The sequence below is a fragment of the Pelophylax lessonae genome, assembly GCF_965119305.1.
Source record: "Pelophylax lessonae genome assembly, chromosome: 8".
NCBI lineage: Eukaryota > Metazoa > Chordata > Amphibia > Anura > Ranidae > Pelophylax > Pelophylax lessonae.
The window spans coordinates 20,778,797-20,799,532 of NC_138775.1; the positions used below are offsets into that span (position 1 = coordinate 20,778,797).

Sequence of the window (20,736 nt, forward strand, 5' to 3'; positions counted from 1 at the left end):
CTCATGGGAGCTAATATGTAAAAACCGGATGTGGATCTCCAAACCCAAACCGGGGGAGAAATACAAGAATTAAAATCGAAAAAGAGTCGAGGTCACAAGCCAGAAGAATTACCAATATAACAAACATATACAATGGTGATATAAAAATCCAAAAAGTATACAATAACTCAAAGCATACAGGTTAAATGAATGTGTACAATCTAACACAACTTGATATAAAATTTAGAATCAGAAAATGATTTTATACCAGCATAATAGTCCATAACGACATAAAACACAATGTCCAAGGTTAACTGTTATTAATGAATGAATTGAGATCCAGGTCTACATTCAAACCAGATGGCCTAAGGCATTTGAGGAGATAAATCCATCGGGTTTCTAACTGTGAGATACCTCTACGTAGGTTGCCACCCCGCCAGTTAGATTGGAAAAGATCAATGACCATAAATGAGGTCCCTGTAGGGTCCCTCCCATGGTATTTGTCATAATGTTTGGATAGGTTGTGCTTCGGAAAACCCCTGCGAATGTTACCGATGTGCTCATTCATTCTCACCCGAAACTCCCTAATGGTACGCCCTACATAGTGTAGCCCACAGGGACAGGTGATTAAGTACACTACATTTTTAGTGCTGCATGTTGCAAAACATTTGATGTCATAGGTTAAACCTGTCGCATTGCACAAAAATTGAGTGTACTTCCGCTGTTTCAAATGATTAATTGAACAGACAGCACAACGTCTGCAAGGGTAGAACCCATCTCTGTCAAAAAAGAATTTAGGTCTAGTGGGAGGATCAATGATGTTCGGTGCTATCCTTAACCTTAATGGAGGGGCACCCCTAAAGACAACCGGGGGCTGGTCTGGAATCAAAGAACCCAGGACCCTGTCACTCTTCAGAATGCCCCAGTGTTTAGTCAAAATTCTTTTCACCAAAAAATGGTGAGAAGAATAGGACGTAAAAAAGGAAAAACGAGGTGAAAACCTAGTTGTCTCCCCCACTGGCCCATTAATAGGTAAAACCTCCCTCTCACGGTACAAGATCAGACTCCTATCCTCCTCCGCAGTGGCACGAATAGCGGAGTCAAGTTCGTCTGATCCATAACCTCTGTCCAGGAATCGTTCTTTTAGTACCTTGGCCTCCTCAAGGAAGTCCTGCAACAAAGTGCAGTTTCTCCTGAGTCTCCGAAACTGACTTTTAGGGACACCTTTTAGCCATGGTCTATGATGACAACTCTCTAGGCTGATGAACCCATTACGGTCCGTTTCTTTAAAAAACGTAGATGTGATTAGTTTATTATCCTGGACCCGAATTCTCAAATCCAGAAAACTAATCTCCTCCCTACTGATGTCATGTTTCAGGGCTATGCCGCGATCATTGTTGTTCAGAGTGGAGAAAAAGGACTCTAAAGAGTCCCTATCTCCACCCCAAATCAACAATATATCGTCGATATAGCGCCCCCAATACAGGAGTTCAGGGATGTTCTGTCCATAAATGACTTCACCTTCCCACCTGGCCATGAAGAGGTTAGCCATTGAGGGGGCAAATTTTGCCCCCATGGCTACACCTCTGCATTGCACATAGTGGGTGCCACCAAACCAGAAAAAATTATGCCCCATCGCATAATCCATAAGGTTAAGTATGCACTCCTGTTGTTTCCTAGGAAGAGACGCATCCTCCCGAAGAAAATATTGTACAGCCTCTCGTCCATGATGGTGAGAGATAATCGTGTAGAGAGAATTCACATCCGCTGTTGCCAGCAGAAGGCCCTCTCTCCACTCAAAAGAATCCAGAGATCTAACCACCTGAGTGGTATCCCTGATATATGATGGCATAGTAGTGACAATGGGTTGGAGATAATGATCTATATAGCGCCCTACTTTAGATGTAATAGAATTTATGCCACTAATGATAGGTCTTCCTGGGGGGTGGAGAGGGTCCTTGTGGACTTTGGGCAAATAGTACATGATGGGTATACGAGGTGCCACAGGAATCAAGAACTCCTTCTCCTTTTTATTCAAAATTTGTTGCTTATAACCATCCTCCACCAGTGAGACCAAATCCTTCTTATAGGAAGCAGTGGGATTCTTGGGCAAGGGGCGATAAGTGTCCTGATCGGACAATATCCTGTGCATTTCTGCACAGTAGTCCACCCTATTCAAGATCACTACCCCTCCGCCCTTGTCCGCCGGGCGTACCACAATGTCATTACGTTTGTTAAGGGAATCCATACCCACTTTAAATTTGGGATCCATGTACACCCTCTTGCAATTCACCTTTTCTAAATCCGCGAGTACCACATCCCTGAACACATTCAGAGAGGGTGGAAGATTCACTGGCGGATTGAAAAGTGATGCATTGGCTAGAGATGAATGTCTAAAGCCATCTGAATTAGGGATGGTGCTTCTAATAGGGTTGGAAGTTAAATATCTCTGGACATGCAACTTCCTGACATATTTATGTACATCTATAAATACATTAAACTTGTTCAGGCTGCGAGGAGGTACAAACTTCATACCCGCGCCAAGAACAAGCTTCTCCTCCTCACTCAATATTGAATTACTCAGATTGAAAAGACCTTGGTCTCTTAGGCCCGCCTTGTTCTTTTTTGCCCTGAGTCTTCTACCCCCCCTGGACCCTCGTTTTGGTCTAACCTTCTTTTGAATTTGTTCTTTCCCTCGGGAAAAAACTGTTGACCATGGCCCGAGGGGGCATGTGACCTTACATCCTGTTGGGGCCATTCTTCTCTATAATCATATTGGTAAGGCCTCCTCAAATCCGGGGTACCTCTATAGGAGGGGGTTCCTGAAGGACCATAATCGCCCTGACCCCTTTGGAAATCACCCTGTCTGTTCCAACCCTCATTGGGGTGTTGAGTGATATAGCGATCACTCCCCCTCAATGGCTAACCTCTTCATGGCCAGGTGGGAAGGTGAAGTCATTTATGGACAGAACATCCCTGAACTCCTGTATTGGGGGCGCTATATCGACGATATATTGTTGATTTGGGGTGGAGATAGGGACTCTTTAGAGTCCTTTTTCTCCACTCTGAACAACAATGATCGCGGCATAGCCCTGAAACATGATATCAGTAGGGAGGAGATTAGTTTTCTGGATTTGAGAATTCGGGTCCAGGATAATAAACTAATCACATCTACGTTTTTTAAAGAAACGGACCGTAATGGGTTCATCAGCCTAGAGAGTTGTCATCATAGACCATGGCTAAAAGGTGTCCCTAAAAGTCAGTTTCGGAGACTCAGGAGAAACTGCACTTTGTTGCAGGACTTCCTTGAGGAGGCCAAGGTACTAAAAGAACGATTCCTGGACAGAGGTTATGGATCAGACGAACTTGACTCCGCTATTCGTGCCACTGCGGAGGAGGATAGGAGTCTGATCTTGTACCGTGAGAGGGAGGTTTTACCTATTAATGGGCCAGTGGGGGAGACAACTAGGTTTTCACCTCGTTTTTCCTTTTTTACGTCCTATTCTTCTCACCATTTTTTGGTGAAAAGAATTTTGACTAAACACTGGGGCATTCTGAAGAGTGACAGGGTCCTGGGTTCTTTGATTCCAGACCAGCCCCCGGTTGTCTTTAGGGGTGCCCCTCCATTAAGGTTAAGGATAGCACCGAACATCATTGATCCTCCCACTAGACCTAAATTCTTTTTTGACAGAGATGGGTTCTACCCTTGCAGACGTTGTGCTGTCTGTTCAATTAATCATTTGAAACAGCGGAAGTACACTCAATTTTTGTGCAATGCGACAGGTTTAACCTATGACATCAAATGTTTTGCAACATGCAGCACTAAAAATGTAGTGTACTTAATCACCTGTCCCTGTGGGCTACACTATGTAGGGCGTACCATTAGGGAGTTTCGGGTGAGAATGAATGAGCACATCGGTAACATTCGCAGGGGTTTTCCGAAGCACAACCTATCCAAACATTATGACAAATACCATGGGAGGGACCCTACAGGGACCTCATTTATGGTCATTGATCTTTTCCAATCTAACTGGCGGGGTGGCAACCTACGTAGAGGTATCTCACAGTTAGAAACCCGATGGATTTATCTCCTCAAATGCCTTAGGCCATCTGGTTTGAATGTAGACCTGGATCTCAATTCATTCATTAATAACAGTTAACCTTGGACATTGTGTTTTATGTCGTTATGGACTATTATGCTGGTATAAAATCATTTTCTGATTCTAAATTTTATATCAAGTTGTGTTAGATTGTACACATTCATTTAACCTGTATGCTTTGAGTTATTGTATACTTTTTGGATTTTTATATCACCATTGTATATGTTTGTTATATTGGTAATTCTTCTGGCTTGTGACCTCGACTCTTTTTCGATTTTAATTCTTGTATTTCTCCCCCGGTTTGGGTTTGGAGATCCACATCCGGTTTTTACATATTAGCTCCCATGAGTCCTTGGATGGTCTATGGGGCTGTTTACAATAATTCATGTTTTTTGATATAGTTTTGGTAATATTTCCCATTTGTGGACATATACCTTTTTTATCCATGTATAATGAGTTTTCGTTAAATGATCTTTCTCATGGAAGGTGGATGCATCTTTCCGGGAGATGATCATTTGTTTTGTTTCCGGAACGAAGGCACACTTCCGGTTCATCAGCCTTTAGTTCTAAGGTCTGAGAACCCCTTTCGGTGTCGTAATGCGGTCCATACGTGGTTTCACTTCCTGTGTGACCTCGGAGGGCGTGCCGATTGACCGCTTGCACGTCCGGTTTCTATTGGCCTTTATAAGACGTCTATTACGCTGCTCCCTCCCCCCCCCTGATGACGCAGTTGCCTGCGAAACATGTAGGCGGAGCTGTCAGCGTCGACGTCACAAGCCGGATTGAATGCATCGCCCGCCAGCGATCATTGAATTTTATTCTTAAGGTCCCTCATGTTTTTACGTGTGGTGAGTGCATTTTATTTTAAATAAACGCTTTTATTTGGAACATACTGCACCATGGTCTTTCCCTGTCTCTATTCCATGTCTGAGAGGGACACTACATGATAGATCCTATCCTTGGAAGGAGATCTAAGAAATCTAGGAGCTTCTGTCATCATTTTGGGAATCTGGTCGTCCTGCCTTGAGCAAAAGCGTTAATGACCTTTGTGAGAGCATTGGTCACCTGTATTCGGTAAGAGGCCAATTGGTCACTATACATGTGGTGGAGGTTCTCACTTTTTCAAGCACCTATTAGACGGATTTCCTCACTTGCCATGGTGCATGAGTGGATTGGACTGTTCCAGAATTTTATCGTTATTTTTTATTGTATTTACATTTCCATATATACATAGGATTTCATTTTCAGCGCTGCATTTTATATTTCATTTTCTGATCACATTGTGGTTTATGGCAGCTGCTTACACTGGTAGCGCGGATATTCAGTTCGTTTGTAAAGTTTATTAAAAGCCCCCATATAAAAACCACTTACAAAATATAAAATCAAAAGCGCTTGTAATCACATTCCCATTCCTCTGCTCCCCACTCTGCACAGATCTTGGTGGCTGCGTGACATCACGGTTCATGGGATGCTACTATCGAAACATTTTTTACCCTAATGCATTCCTTTTAGTTCTGCTTTAGGTATCTTAGTAAGACTTGGATTAATCCTCTTCTATACAGCAGAGCTTATACTGGGAGAGACAATCACAAGTTGCTGCAGTGCAATGGCCCTGCAGATAGGGGAGAGCAGAGAGAGGAGTTTATCACTCTGCTGCTTCTTTTTTCACTGTCATTTTACAGGCTAAGGGAGAGAGAAGACCTGCAGGTGCTACTTAAATGCAACTGAGAATCAAATCCGGTCTGCTGCTCTGCCAGAGAGCTGCACTGTGTGGCAGAGCGGTGCAAATCTTAAGACTGGATGGACAGAAATACAAATTCTTTGGCTCACATACAGTGGGTACGGAAAGTATTCAGACCCCCTTAAATTTTTCACTCTTTGTTATATTGCAGCCATTTGCTAAAATCATTTAAGTTCATTCTTCTTCCTCATGAATGTACACATAGCACCCCATACTGACAGAAAAACACAGAATTGTTGACATTGTTGCAGATTTATTAAAAAAGAAAAACTGAAATATCACATGGTCCTAAGTATTCAGACCCTTTGCTGTGACACTCATATATTTAACTTGAGTCCAGCTGTGTTTGATTATACTGATTGGACTTGATTAGGAAAGCCACACACCTGTCTATATAAGACCTTCCAGATCACAATGCATGTCAGAGCAAATGAGAATCATGAGGTCAAAGGAACTGCCTGAAGAGCTCAGAGACAGAATTGTGGCAAGGCACAGATCTGGCCAAGGTTACAAAAAGATTTCTGCTGCACTTAAGGTTCCTAAGAGCACAGTGGCCTCCATAATCCTCAAATGGAAGACGTTTGGGACGACCAGAACCCTTCCTAGAGCTGGCCGTCCGGCCAAACTGAGCTATCGGGGGAGAAGAGCCTTGGTGAGAGAGGTAAAGAAGAACCCAAAGATCACTGTGGCTGAGCTCCAGAGATGCAGTCAGGAGATGGGAGAAAGTTGTAGAAAGTCAACCATCACTGCAGCCCTCCACCAGTCGGGGCTTTATGGCAGAGTGGCCCGACGGAAGCTTCTCCTCAGTGTAAGACACATGAAAGCCCGCATGGAGTTTGCTAAAAAAACACCTGAAGGACTCCAAGATGGTGAGAAATAAGATTCTCTGGTCTGATGAGACCAAAATAGAACTTTTTGGCCTTAATTCTAAGCGGTATGTGTGGAGAAAACCAGGCACTGCTCATCACCTGTCCAATACAGTCCCAACAGTGAAGCATGGTGGTGGCAGCATCATGCTGTGGGGGTGTTTTTCAGCAGCAGGGACAGGACGACTGGTTGCAATCGAGGGAAAGATGAATGCGGCCAAGTACAGGGATATCCTGGACAAAAACCTTCTCCAGAGTGCTCTGGACCTCAGACTGGGCCGAAGGTTTACCTTCCAACAAGACAATGACCCTAAGCACACAGCTAAAATAACGAAGGAGTGGCTTCACAACAACTCCGTGACTGTTCTTGAATGGCCCAGCCAGAGCCCTGACTTAAACCCAATTGAGCATCTCTGGAGAGACCTAAAAATGGCTGTCCACAAACGTTTACCATCCAACCTGACAGAACTGGAGAGGATCTGCAAGGAGGAATGGCAGAGGATCCCCAAATCCAGGTGTGAAAGACTTGTTGCATCTTTCCCAAAAAGACTCCTGGCTGTATTAGATCAAAAGGGGGCTTCTACTAAATACTGAGCCAAGGGTCTGAATACTTAGGACCATGTGATATTTCAGTTTTTCTTTTTTAATAAATCTGCAACAATGTCAACAATTCTGTGTTTTTCTGTCAGTATGGGGTGCTATGTGTACATTCATGAGGAAGAAGAATGAACCTAAATGATTTTAGCAAATGGCTGCAATATAACAAAGAGTGAAAAATTTAAGGGGGTCTGAATACTTTCCGTACCCACTGTAAGTGTATTTCATCTGTTTTTTTTTTTTCTGGGGTTGGTCTAGAGTTCAGCTTTTACGTTACATATATAAAGCAAGTCCACTTTGTGCAGACAAAGTCCATTGCTCGGTGTCAGCATTTCTCTGGTTGTCTGCTGCACAGATGGTGAAAGGACGGTCCAACCGAGCGAGAAAAGCCCATATATGGATGGATCGAGAGAAGAAGGACAGCAATGACCTTGGTCTGTTTGGCCTGTGGCAGACGGAGGAGTATCAGCCGCCCATCGCTGTGGATGGGAAGGTGAGTCGCTGTGTCCGGGGGTCACCTCTGGCTGTGTCCGGGGGTCACCTCTGGTCTCACTGAAGGAGTCTCTCGCTCATCTTGTCTGCTCTCCACTTTTCCTTTTACTTGCAGGTTCCACGCAACGAGTTTGGAAACGTTTATCTGTTCAAGCCTTGCATGTTGCCGATAGGCTGTGTTCAACTGCGATTGGCTAACCTGCACCGCGTGGCCAGGAAGCTGGACATCGACTGCGTCCACGCCGTCACCGGATTTGACTTCCACGGCGGCTTCTCGCACCCAGTGTAAGGCTGAAGGGTCCTTTGTCATTGTAGCCCCGGTCTGTACTGAATTCCTGCAGCATACCTTGTGATTACACCCCGTCCAGAGGGCCGAGGCTCAGTTGTATACAGCTGATACGAGAGCGGACACAGCGAGTAGGCCTGGAATGATCAGTACTTGTTCAGGCTGCAGCATGGCCGCTAAAAAGTGGCAGCATTGACCAGCACATGCATTCCTATTACATCTGTGTTTTATCAATTACTAGTTTTTTAACCACTTCCTGCCCGGACAATTTAAATAAATGGCCAGGCGGGTGCGCTCTCATCCTGGGAGGACATATCGGTACTTCCTCCTAGAATTGGGCCTTGTACCATTGTGGCAGTGATCATATACAATGGCTGGCTGCTCTGATATCACTGTATGTCATTATCTCTGATCGCCGCCACATCTGTACAATGTCACCAGACCAGTGCTGTCAATCAGTGTCCCTAATCACTTCCTCCCAATCACTGTGTCCCTAATCGCTTCCTCTCACTCACTGTGTCCCTAATCGCTTCCTCTCACTCAGTGTCCCTAATCGCTTCCTCCCAATCACAGTGTCCCTAATCGCTTCCTCCCAATCACAGTGTCCCTAATCGCTTCCTCCCAATCACAGCGTCCCTAATCACTTCCTCCCAATCACAGTGTCCCTAATCGTTTCCTCCCAATCACAGTGTCCCTAATCGCTTCCTCCCGCTCACAGTGTCCCCGATCGCTTCCTCCCGCTCAGTGTCCCCGATCGCTTCCTCCCACTCAGTGTCCCCGATCGCTTCCTCCCACTCACAGTGTCCCCGATCGCTTCCTCCCACTCAGTGTCCCTAATCGCTTCCTCCCACTCAGTGTCCCTAATCGCTTCCTCCCACTCAGTGTCCCTAATCGCTTCTTCCCACTCAGTGTCCCTAATCGCTTCTTCCCACTCAGTGTCCCTAATCGCTTCCTCCCACTCACAGTGTCCCCGATCGCTTCCTCCCACTCAGTGTCCCCGATCGCTTCCTCCCGCTCACAGTGTCCCTGATCCCTTACTCCCACACAGTGTCCCTATTTACTGCCACACAAGTCATATTGTCCCAGTCCCTGATCACCACCACACCATTCATATTTTCCCTGATCATCGCCACCCCAATTATATTGTCCTGGATTACCGCCACACCAGTCATATTGTCCCTGATCCCCGCCACACCAGGTACAGTGTTTGTGATCACCACCACACTAGTCGTATTGTCCCTAATTACTGCAACCCCAATTATATTGTCCTTAATCACCGCTACCCCAATCATATTGTTTCTGATCACCGCCACACAAGTCATATTGTCCCTGATCACCGCCACACAAGTCATATTGTCCCTGATCACCACCACACAAGTCATATTGTCCCTGATCACCACCACACAAGTCATATTGTCCCTGATCACCACCACACCAGTTACTGTCCCAGCAGGAATCTGTACATAGCACCCTGAAAACATCACATCACTCTGCCTCAGTACTCCTCTCAACAGCCCCCACCCCTGATGCAAACAGTGGGCTGACTCTTGGGAGGAGTTATGCAAATATCAAAATGCCTTGATGGATGAGCAGCCTTGGACTTTTTATTTGCATGCAGAACACCTGCATGTGATGCTGAGCCTCCATGATTTGATAGAACTAAAAATATAATGAATGAAAGGGGCAGGCCAGGGACAGTCAGGCTGTGGAGGAAAGGGCTAGCTAATTCTGGATATCCAAACAGGAAATTTGGGCTTTATCTGACTTGCTGCAGCTTCTGATGCACATTATGAGAAGCTCGCTGTGTGCAGTAAAATCAGAGTATGCCATTTCCGTCCAGGAGGGGAGCCTGTACACTTTTGTGTGTAGGGTCACTTTAATCCTGTACCTACATTTTTTTCCTGCTCCTGTAGTAGAAATTGTAATGTTTGTGGCAGCTCTGAGCAAGATTTTATATCTGTTATGTGCAACTGGTTTTCTTTCAGGATGGACGGTTACATAGTGTGTGAGGAGCACAAGGACATCCTGATGAGCGCCTGGGAAAACGAACAGGTTGAGATCGAGCGCAAGCAGAAGGAGGTGAGTCGATGAGTCCTTGCAATAAAACAGATCTGCATGGGGATGCATGGATTGTCACCCCATTGTCTGGGTTCCCCAGCATCTTCCCTGCTGCTAAAAAGAATCATCCGCCAGCTGAAACACGACTGTGATAATTTTAGGGCCGAGCCGCCCATATAACCACCTAATCTGTTCTTGTGCTGCAGAAGCGTGAAAAGCGAGCCCTGGGGAACTGGAAGCTGCTGATCAAGGGACTTCTGATCCGGGAAAGATTAAAAGCACGCAATAGGGTGAGTGAGTGATGGAATCGATAGAATAAGGAATTATTTTGCCTTTCGTGTAGAGAGATTTCAGAGTCCCCTCTCTCCTTATAAAATCTGTAATATAATTTTCATTATGGAGGAGTGGCAACATCCCAATGTGAGCAAGAACCAAGTCAAATACTATAGCTGTAGAGTTGCGGATTTTTCAAGAGTTTTAGCCAGCAGATGAATTGCCCTATTGTCAAAGGTGTGCCAATACAGAATGGACAATGAAGGAAGGATGCATTTGAAAGAGTGCTGAGAGTAGGGAAGGGGGGCATTTGGCAGTGCTGAAAGCGGGTGGGGGTGTTTGGCAGGGTGTTGTGAACCAGGCAGAGTGCTGGGAATATGGGAGTGGGGGTCTGGCAGAGTGATGGGAGCAGGTGGGGTGTTTGAGTAGTAAGAGAAGTGGGCATTTGGCATGCTTGGGGGGGTTGTTTGTCAGGGCTGTTTGAGCGCTGAAAGTGAGAAGGGGGTGTATGGCAGGGTGCTGGGAGCCAGGGGGAGTGGGGGGTGTTTGGCATAGTGCTGAGAGCAGAGTAGTTATGGGAGCTGATGGGGTGCTTGGCAGAGTAATGTGAGCAGGGGGCTTTTGACAAAGTGGTAGTCGGGAAGGTGGAGGGAGGGGTTAGCAGAGTGCTGAAAGTGAGAAGAGGGTATTTGGCAGGGTGTTGGGAGTCAGGGGGAGTGGGTGGTGTTTGGCATACTGCTGAGAGTAAGGGGGGAGGCGGAGTGTAGGGAATATTTGTCAGAGTGCTGAGAATAGGATTGGGGGGGGGTTGGCAGTATGCTGGAAGCAGGGGTGTGTTTGGCAAAGAGCTTAAAGCAGGGGGTGTTGGGAGAGGATGGAGAGGAGAGATGGGAGCATTTGCAGTGGTGAGAGTGGGGGGGGGGGGGGTTTGCAGAGTGTTGGGTAGGGAGAGTATTTGCAGTGGTGAGAACAGGGGAGTGCTCGGGGGGAGGAGTATCTGCAGTGATGAGAGCAGGGGGGGGTGTTTGGCGGAGTGCTCGGGGGGGGGGAGTATTTGCAGTGGTGAGAGCAGGGGAGTGCTGGGGAGGGGGGAGTATTTGCAGTGGTTAGAGCAGGGGAGTGCTAGGGAGGGGGAGTATTTGCAGTGGTGAGAGCAGGAGGGGTTTGGCAGAGTGTTGGGTAGGGAGAGTATTTGCAGTGGTGAGAGCAGGGGGAGTGTTTGGCGGAGTGCTGCGGGGGGGGGGAGTATTTGCAGTGGTTAGAGTAGGGGAGTGCTGGGGAGGGGGAGAAATTTGCAGTGGTGAGAGCAGGGGGGTGTTTGGCAGAGTGTTGGGTAGGGAGAGTATTTGCAGTGGTGAGAGCAGGGGGAGTGTTTGGCGGAGTGCTGGGGGGGGGGGGGGGAGTATTTGCAGTGGTGAGAGTAGGGCAGTGCTGGGGAAGGGGAGAAATTTGCAGTGGTGAGAGCAGGGGGGTGTTTGGCAGAGTGTTGGGGGGGGGGGAGTATTTGCAGTGGTGAGAGCAGGGGGGGGGTGTTTGGCGGAGTGCTCGGGGGGGAGTATTTACGGGGGGGGTGTTTGGCGGAGTGCTCGGGGGGGGAGTATTTGCAGTGGTGAGAGCAGGGGAGTGCTAGAGAGGGGGAGTATTTGCAGTGGTTAGAGCAGGGGAGTGCTAGGGAGGGGGGAGTATTTGCAGTGGTGAGAGCAGGGGGGTGTTTGGCAGATTGCTGGGGAGGGGGAGTATTTGCAGTGGTGAGAGCAGGGGAGTGTTTGGCGGAGTGCTCGGGGGGGGGAGTATTTGCAGTGGTTAGAGCAGGGGAGTGCTGGGGAGGGGGATATTTGCAGTGGGGAGAGCAGGGGGTGTTTGGCAGAGTGTTGGGTAGGGAGAGTATTTGCAGTGGTGAGAGCAGGGGAGTGTTTGGCGGAGTGCTCGGTGGGGGGGGGGGGGGGGGTATTTGCAGTGGTGAGAGCAGGGGAGTGCTAGGGAGGGGGAGAAATTTGCAGTGGTGAGAGCAGGGGGGTGTTTGGCAGAGTGTTGGGTAGGGAGAGTATTTGCAGTGGTGAGAGCAGGGGAGTGTTTGGCGGAGTGCTGCGGGGGGGGGGGGAGGATTTGCAGTGGTTAGAGTAGGGGAGTGCTGGGGAGGGGGAGAAATTTGCAGTGGTGAGAGCAGGGGGGTGTTTGGCAGAGTGTTGGGTAGGGAGAGTATTTGCAGTGGTGAGAGCAGGGGGAGTGTTTGGCGGAGTGCTGGGGGGGGGGGGGGAGTATTTGCAGTGGTGAGAGTAGGGCAGTGCTGGGGAAGGGGAGAAATTTGCAGTGGTGAGAGCAGGGGGGTGTTTGGCAGAGTGTTGGGGGGGGGAGTATTTGCAGTGGTGAGAGCAGGGGGGGGGGTGTTTGGCGGAGTGCTCGGGGGGGAGTATTTACGGGGGGGGTGTTTGGCGGAGTGCTCGGGGGGGAGTATTTGCAGTGGTGAGAGCAGGGGAGTGCTAGGGAGGGGGAGTATTTGCAGTGGTTAGAGCAGGGGAGTGCTAGGGAGGGGGGAGTATTTGCAGTGGTGAGAGCAGGGGGGTGTTTGGCAGATTGCTGGGGAGGGGGAGTATTTGCAGTGGTGAGAGCAGGGGAGTGTTTGGCGGAGTGCTCGGGGGGGGAGTATTTGCAGTGGTTAGAGCAGGGGAGTGCTGGGGAGGGGGATATTTGCAGTGGGGAGAGCAGGGGGTGTTTGGCAGAGTGTTGGGTAGGGAGAGTATTTGCAGTGGTGAGAGCAGGGGAGTGTTTGGCGGAGTGCTCGGTGGGGGGGGGGGTATTTGCAGTGGTGAGAGCAGGGGAGTGCTAGGGAGGGAGATATTTGCAGTGGTGAGAGCAGGGGGGGGTGTTTGGTGGAAAGCTCGGGGGGGGAGTATTTGCAGTGGTGAGAGCAGTGGGGGGGTGTTGGGCGGAGTGCTCGGGGGGGGAGTATTTGCAGGGGGGGTGTTTGTCGGAGTGCTGGGGGGGGGAGTATTTCCAGTGGTGAGAGCAGGAGAGTGCTGGGGAGGGGGAGTATTTGCAGTAGTGAGAGCAGGGGGGTGTTTGGTGGAGTGCTTGGTTAGGGAGAGTATTTGGCAGAGTGGTGAGAGCAACGGGGGGTCATGAGTCAAACATTTTTCTTTATTTATAAGGCTAGGTATACCTATACTTTAATGAGTAAACATCTACATCTTTAGTACGGGCCTGTTCACACCAGAGCGTGGTGCGGGAAACCCACATTCTTTGCGCGTTTCCCACACTGCATTTAAAATGCACCGCAGTTGTGACCTAAGACTGGTGTCAATATTAAGTTAATGACACCCCAAATGCATTGCGTTTGCTCACACTGGATTGCGTGGTACTGAAGTACCATGTGATCCAGTTGAAGGGAGTTTTTAAAAGTAGTGCATGTACTACTTTTTATGAGGTTTTCAAGCGATTGAAAATGAATGGGCTGAAATTGTACTGAAATCTCTATTAAAGTAAGGCACTGTTGTGACATAACTTGCATTTTCCAGTGTACATATATATATAACAAACAGGTGGGTGTACATCAACTCCCCATAAATAACTTGAAGTGCAAGTGAAAAACTGAATAATAAATGCAAAATGTTAGCACTTAATAACCAAAAATATATTCATAACGGTGACAGTCCACTATAAAATAAAGTGCCAATAATCTGTGATGATCTCCAATCACTGTGACCACAACCAGTAAAGAAATGTAAAGTAAAGTGCTCCACCCCGTGAAAAATATATGCCAGAGTCAGAGTCCCCCTGTCATGGACCTTGGAATGCGGAGGTTTTCCTCCTTGAAATCTGTTACACAGTGGGGGGGGGGGGGGGGGGTCTTCTGCTCTGTCTTAGGCTCCAGACGGCTCCATTGTTCTGTGTCTGGCTATTGTGTACATTGATTGCCCCCTGGGGCTTCTGTCTCATTACACATGGCAGTCCTTTCAATCAAGCTATCGGACCAATCCCTGCTGACTCATTTTCAAGTCCTCATTTGCATGGCTAAGGAGGACCTGAAGGAGGACACCATGTACTTTACAATTGACCAATAGGAAAGCAGTTGTTGGGGGCGGGATGTTTCCAATTCTGTATAAAAGTGTGTTGTTTACTTCCAATAAAGGCCTTCCTGTTTGAGCTTACATACAGCCTGCCTGGTGTTTGTTCTAATGGATTCCGAACGGCACATAGCTGTAATTCAGATCCCGGAGCCTTGGGTGAGCAAACCATCAGACGTTGCGATCTGCAAGCTGACTCACTAGTAGCAGAGGAGTGTCGGGAGAGCGGAAGCGAGCGAGCAAGGGTCTCGTCACACCCCCGGTCCCAGGGACCACTAAGCTTTATAGTGTTAGGGACGCCAAGACATCCAGAAATCCTTCCACAATGAACTCTTAGCCTTGGTGCACAACCTCCTCTCAGACATCGAAATGCAAACGACATAAAGGCAAGAAAACAAGATGAAATTGCACCGCACAGAAATGCATGTAAATCGCACAGTGCTCCTGTGTGATCTGGCCCTACATTCATTCAGATTCTTAATACAGGCGGTCACTGGGTTACAAACGGAGAGAGACAACAGGAAGTGAGGGGAAATCTCCCCCTATGAAGGGAAATTCACTCCTGGAAAAGTTCTCATGGGAAAAAGGTGTCTCCACTGAAGCTTTATCACCAATCCTTGTTTCCACAACATCCCAACATTTTCAAAATCCAATTGTAATAGGGACAGAAAGAGAGGTGAAATCTTCTGAACAGGGGTACAGACAGCAAAACAAATGGTACAGGGGTGTTAGCCCTTCCCTATGCTATCCAAAAAACCTAGAAATTATTATTTTGGCTGGGGCTAAACATAAAAAATATACCTGTTCAGACTTCCAAACAAATTCGACTTAAAGCGGAGTTCCAGCCTTGGGGGTGAAATTTAGATAAAAATACCCCCGGAACAGTCAGGGTTTGTACATTCCACAATGGATAGCCTCTGAACCGTCCCCGGGTTCACTTACCTTTTAGAAGAAATACTTACCTTAAAATTTTCTTCTCCAGCGCTGCCATCTCAGGTGTGGGCAGCTGAAGCCAGCGCGTGCATCCTCTTCCGTGACGTTGGAGTCCCAGAATGCCCTGCACCAGCCCTGCTCATCACTTCTGGTGCAGGCATGCCCAGAAGCTGTTTAGCAGGGAATGGCGCGCCTGCACCGGCAGTGACAAATGGGGCCGGTGCAGGGCATTGACTCCTGGGAGCTGAGCGTCATCGCAAGCTGGAAGAGACGGTGCGGGCCGCAGAGGGATTAAGTGGAAGGAAGGTGATTATATTTTCTTCTAAAACAAGGTAAGTGAACAAAAAGAAAAAAAAATGGGGAGCATCCATTTCTTTTTCAGGTGACCCTCAGCAAGCGGATGGCCCAAAATCTATTTTGGGGCCGGAACTCCGCTTTAAGAACAAACCTACCGACCCTATCCTGTTTGTAACCTAGGGACCACCTGTATCTGGGAAAAGTTTAACCATTTGAAGACCAAGTATTTTCTAGCACTTTCACATGTAAAAATCAGTATTTTTTTGCTAGAAAATGACTAAGAAACCCAAAAATATGTTTTTTTTTTTGTTTTTTTTTTGTTTTTTTTTTTAGCAGAGACGCAGTGATGACGAACCTTGGCACCCCAGATGTTTTAGAACTACATTTCCCATGATGCTCAACTCAACTGCAGAGTGCATGAGCATCATGGGAAATGTAGTTCCAGAACATCTGGGGTGCCAAGGTTCACCATCACTGCGCCTAGAGAATAATATGGCAATCGTTATAATTGTCACATGGTATTTGCACAACGGTTTTTCAAATGCAACCTTTTTGAAAATAATACACTTTAACCACTTAAGCCCCGGAAGATTTTACCCCCATTCCGACCAGGGGGTATTTTGCGATTCGGAACTGTGTTACTTTAACGGACAATTGCGCGGTCGTGCGACGCTGTACCTAAACAAATTTGGCGTCCTTTTTTTCCCACAAATAGAGCTTTCTTTTGGTGGTATTTGATCACCTGTGCGATTTTTTTGATCACGCGCTATAAACAAAAAAAAAGAGCGTCAATTTTGCAAAAATAGCAATATTTTTCACATTTTTTTTATATGAAATTCCCCCCCAAAAAAATGTAAAAATCAAAATTTTTTAACATTTTCGGCCAATTTGTTTTATGCTACCTATGTTTGGTAAAAAAAATCGCAAAAAGCGTATTTTGATTGGTTTGCGCAAAAATTATCGCGTTTACTAACAAAGGGAAAGATTTTTGTCATTTTTGTTGTTTTTTTTTTTAACGCGTAATGGCGGCGATCTGCGATTTTTTTGCGGTACTGCGACATTGGGGCGGACAGATCGGACCCTTGACTGACATTTGTGACACTTTTGGGGTTACCAGTGACATTTCTACAGTAATCAGTGCTATACATATGCACTGTTACTGTAAAAATACACTGGTAGTGAAGGGGTTAACTTTATTTGGGAGGGAGGGGCTGTGTGTGTCCCTAGGGGCGTGCTTTCTACTGTGATTGGCTGTGGCTTGAGCTGTAAGGACACTGATCAACGGATCTACATAGTAGATCCGTGTGATCAGTGTCTTTACAGCGAGGAGAATGACAGGTGGCTTGTTTACACAAGCTGCCTGACATTCTCCCTCTCCCCCGCCGATCGCCGAGTGACCGGCGGACATCGGGTCCGCTGGTCACACGCGGGGGGGGGGTCCGTGACCACGCGGGAGCGCGCCTCCGGGGGCGCGCGCTCGCTCCCTAGACCCTCACAAGCTAGTGATGTAGCCCTACGTCACTTTGCCTGTGAGGGGCTGACTGCCGACGTAGATCGGCGTTAGGCAGTCGGCAAGTGGTTAATAAATTTTACTGCAAAAAACACAATTTATAACTTATTTTTTGGTCAAATATAAAAGATAATGTTACACAGAGTAAATGGATACCCCTACCATGTCGCGCTTTAAAATTGCCATGCGTGTGGAATAGCAACAAACTACAATACTCAAAAATCTCCATCGGCGACGCTTTAACATTTTTTTTACAGGATACCAGTTTAGCGTTACAGAGGAGATTTAGTGCTAGAATTCTCGCTCTTGCTCTAATGGTCGAAGTGATACGTCACGTGTGGTGCGAATACCTTTTTGTTTTTGCTTATTTCGTTTTATTATTATTTTTTCACACTGGTACAGATGACAGGTCCTCTTTATGGAGAGACCCCAAATCTCTCTACCTTTTTAAAAGCAAAAGATCAAAAAAAAAATCTGAGTTTTGCTTAAAAAAAAATTATTTACTTCCGCCCTAGACCGAAACTGATGTCATGACATAGTTTCCGGTCCTCCCAAGATCATAGAGGTGATCAGAGACAATCTGGTCTCTGTTCACCTCTATGGCCAGCCATGCAAACCGTCGCATCGTTTCATGGGCTCTCCGATAAAACTGGTAAGCCTGAAAAACACTGGGGGGGGGGGGGGATTGGGGAACGACATCCCTCCCATCCAATGAAGTGACAAAATTAGTCCATATTAGTGACAAAATTCTTCATGTAGAATACTGGGATCAACTCCGTGGTGGGTGGTAGGTGAGGTGCTCGGTGCCCCTAAGGTAGGTAGCCCACTCACCAGAAATACTCACCCCACACAGGGGTAAAGAACAGGTATATAGATACAGGAGGTAATCCCTCTGTTGGATCCTGTTCCTCTGGTGAGTGGGCTACCTACCTTAGGGGCACCGAGCACCTCACCTACCACCCACCACGGAGTTGATCCCAATATTCTACATGAAGAATTTTGTCACTAATATGGACTAATTTTGTCACTTCATTGGACCACTAACCTTTTTTGTCACTGAGTTCATTTTCATTTATTATTTATCATCTTTGATGCACCAGATATATACAGCAAAGTTTTTTTGCTGCCACTGAGTCACTTTAAAGCGGAGTTCCGGCCACAAAATCGACACAATTGATTTTGTGGCCATCCGCTTGCTTTTATTCACCTGAAAAGGAATTGGATAGTTAGGATTTTTTTTTTTTACTTACCTTGTTATTGTAAAAAGAAATACTCACCTTTCTTCCACTTCCTCCCTCGGCGGCCGCGGCCCGCACCGTCATTTCCGGTTTGCAATGATTACTGGGAGCTGAACGTCATCGCCTGCGCCGTGTCTTCTTCTCTCAGAATGCGCCTGCACTGGCCCCGTTCGTCACTTCCGGGGCGACGCCTCATTCCCTGCTAAACAGCTTCTGGGCATGACTGAGCAACAGTCCAATGCTGCTTCTCTGTAGCCCAGGTCAGGCGCTTCTGCCGCTGTTTCTGGTTCAAAAGTGGCTTGACCTGGGGAATGCGGCACCTGTAGCCCATTTCCTGCACACGCCTGTACACGGTGGCTCTAGATGTTTCTACTCCAGACTCAGTCCACTGCTTCCGCAGGTCCCCCAAGGTCTGGAATCGGTCCTTCTCCACAATCTTCCTCAGGGTCCGGTCACCTCTTCTCCTTGTGCAGCGTTTTCTGCCACACTTTTTCCTTCCCACAGACTTCCCACTGAGGTGCCTTGATACAGCACTCTGAGAACAGCCTATTCGTTCAGAAATGTCTTTCTGTGTCTTACCCTCTTGCTTGAGGGTGTCAATGATGGCCTTCTGGACAGCAGTCAGGTCGGCAGTCTTACCCATGATTGCGGTTTTGAGTAATGAGTTTTTAAAAGCCTCAGGAATCTTTTGCAGGTGTTTAGAGTTAATTAGTTGATTCAGATGATTAGGTTAATAGCTCGTTTAGAGAACCTTTTCATGATATGCTAATTTTTTGAGATAGGAATTTTGGGTTTTCATGAGCTGTATGCCAAAATCATCAATATTAAAACAATAAAAGGCTTGCACTACTTCAGTTGTGTGTAATGAATCTAAAATATATGAAAGTCTAATGTTTATCAGTACATTACAGAAAATAATCAACTTTATCACAATATGCTAATTTTTTGAGAGGGACCTGTATATCCTTTAGCGCGGAGTTCAACACTTTGATTCAATTACAATGATTAGTGTCACAATTTTATACGCTATATTGTTTTTTCTTTTTTTGCTGATTTTTTTTTCCCCCACGAAAGTGGAGTTACCCTTTATGTGTATTGTCAGACGTTGTGCGGTAGGTGTAGATTACTCCCACTTTTATTATTAAATTGTCCGCCACCACCAGCCTAACATCCTGACAGCAGTGAAAATGATTCTGCATGTCACTTCAGTCGTTTTTTCTTATAACAGGATGCTGATTATCCACACGCAGCATTCGAGGGAGGAGGATTCTCATCTGATGAGGAGGAAAAACCAACATCTGAGACCCCAGCGCAGGACACCGCCATGTCCTGGCCTCAAAACCGCCAGGCCGAGGAACTGAAGGAGGGGAAAGCTAAAAGAAAAACCAGGAGGGAGAAGAAGGGGGAGGAGAAGCATTTGTTCCCATTTGAGAAACTCTGACAGCATCAGTGCTATAAACCCCAACCGAACCTGGACCATCTGCTCCTTTCCTGCTGCAGAGGAACTACAAGTCGCAGCATGACTGCAAGCTTGTAATCCTTCAGCAGCTGGGATGAGAAGTCGAAGTCCTTTCCATTTCTAATAACTGACATCAGTTTTTTTTTTCCAATGTAGCGATAATAATGTTTTGTTTATAATAAAAAGATAAAGCCGTGTACATTTTCCATTCATAGAAATAAATACAAGTTTGTAAATTTGTTGTCATTGATATTCAAGGGGCCAAGAAACACACGGTGTGCATTTCTTTGTATTTTTATTTTGGATGGGCTTTTAACCATTTCTGGAGCGGAAGATTTTCCCCCTTAATGACGAGGCCATATTTTGCGATTCGGCACTGCGTTACTTTAACGGACAATTGTGCGGCCGTGTGGCGCTGTACCCAAATAAAATTGATGCCCTTTTTCCCCCCACAAACAGAGCTTTCTTTTGGTGGTATTTGATCACCTCTGCGATTTTTTTTTTTTTTTTTTTTTTATGCTATAAACAAAAAAAGAGCAGCGATTCTGAAAAAAAAATATTTTTCACATTCTGCTATATAACATTCCCAAAAAGAAACTATTAAAAATCTAAATTTAACATTTTAGGCCAATTTGTTTTCTGCTACATATTTTTGGTAAAAAAAAAATCGCAATAAGCGTATTTTGATTGGTTTGCATAAAAGTTATCGCGTTTACTAACTACAGGAAAGATTTATGTCATTTTTATTGTTTTTGTTTTTTTTTGTTTTTATATAACGAGTAATGGCAGTGATCTGCGATTTTAGCGGGATTGCGACATTGCGGCGGACAGATCGAACCCCTG

General features: G+C 46.5%; 1 protein-coding gene across 1 annotated transcript in view; it reads left to right on the forward strand.

The window, feature by feature from the left end:
• The window catches only part of XPC (XPC complex subunit, DNA damage recognition and repair factor), a 52,921-nt gene extending 32,893 nt beyond the window's left edge, over nt 1-20,028 (forward strand). Inside the window, exons 12-16 of the mRNA XM_082265399.1 lie at nt 7,639-7,776; nt 7,891-8,060; nt 10,047-10,140; nt 10,326-10,409; nt 19,663-20,028. Coding sequence (XP_082121525.1) covers nt 7,639-7,776; nt 7,891-8,060; nt 10,047-10,140; nt 10,326-10,409; nt 19,663-19,875 — 699 coding nt within the window. The 3' untranslated portion in view covers nt 19,876-20,028. The remainder of the gene's footprint in view (nt 1-7,638; nt 7,777-7,890; nt 8,061-10,046; nt 10,141-10,325; nt 10,410-19,662) is intronic.
• The last annotated feature ends 708 nt before the right edge of the window (nt 20,029-20,736 follow it).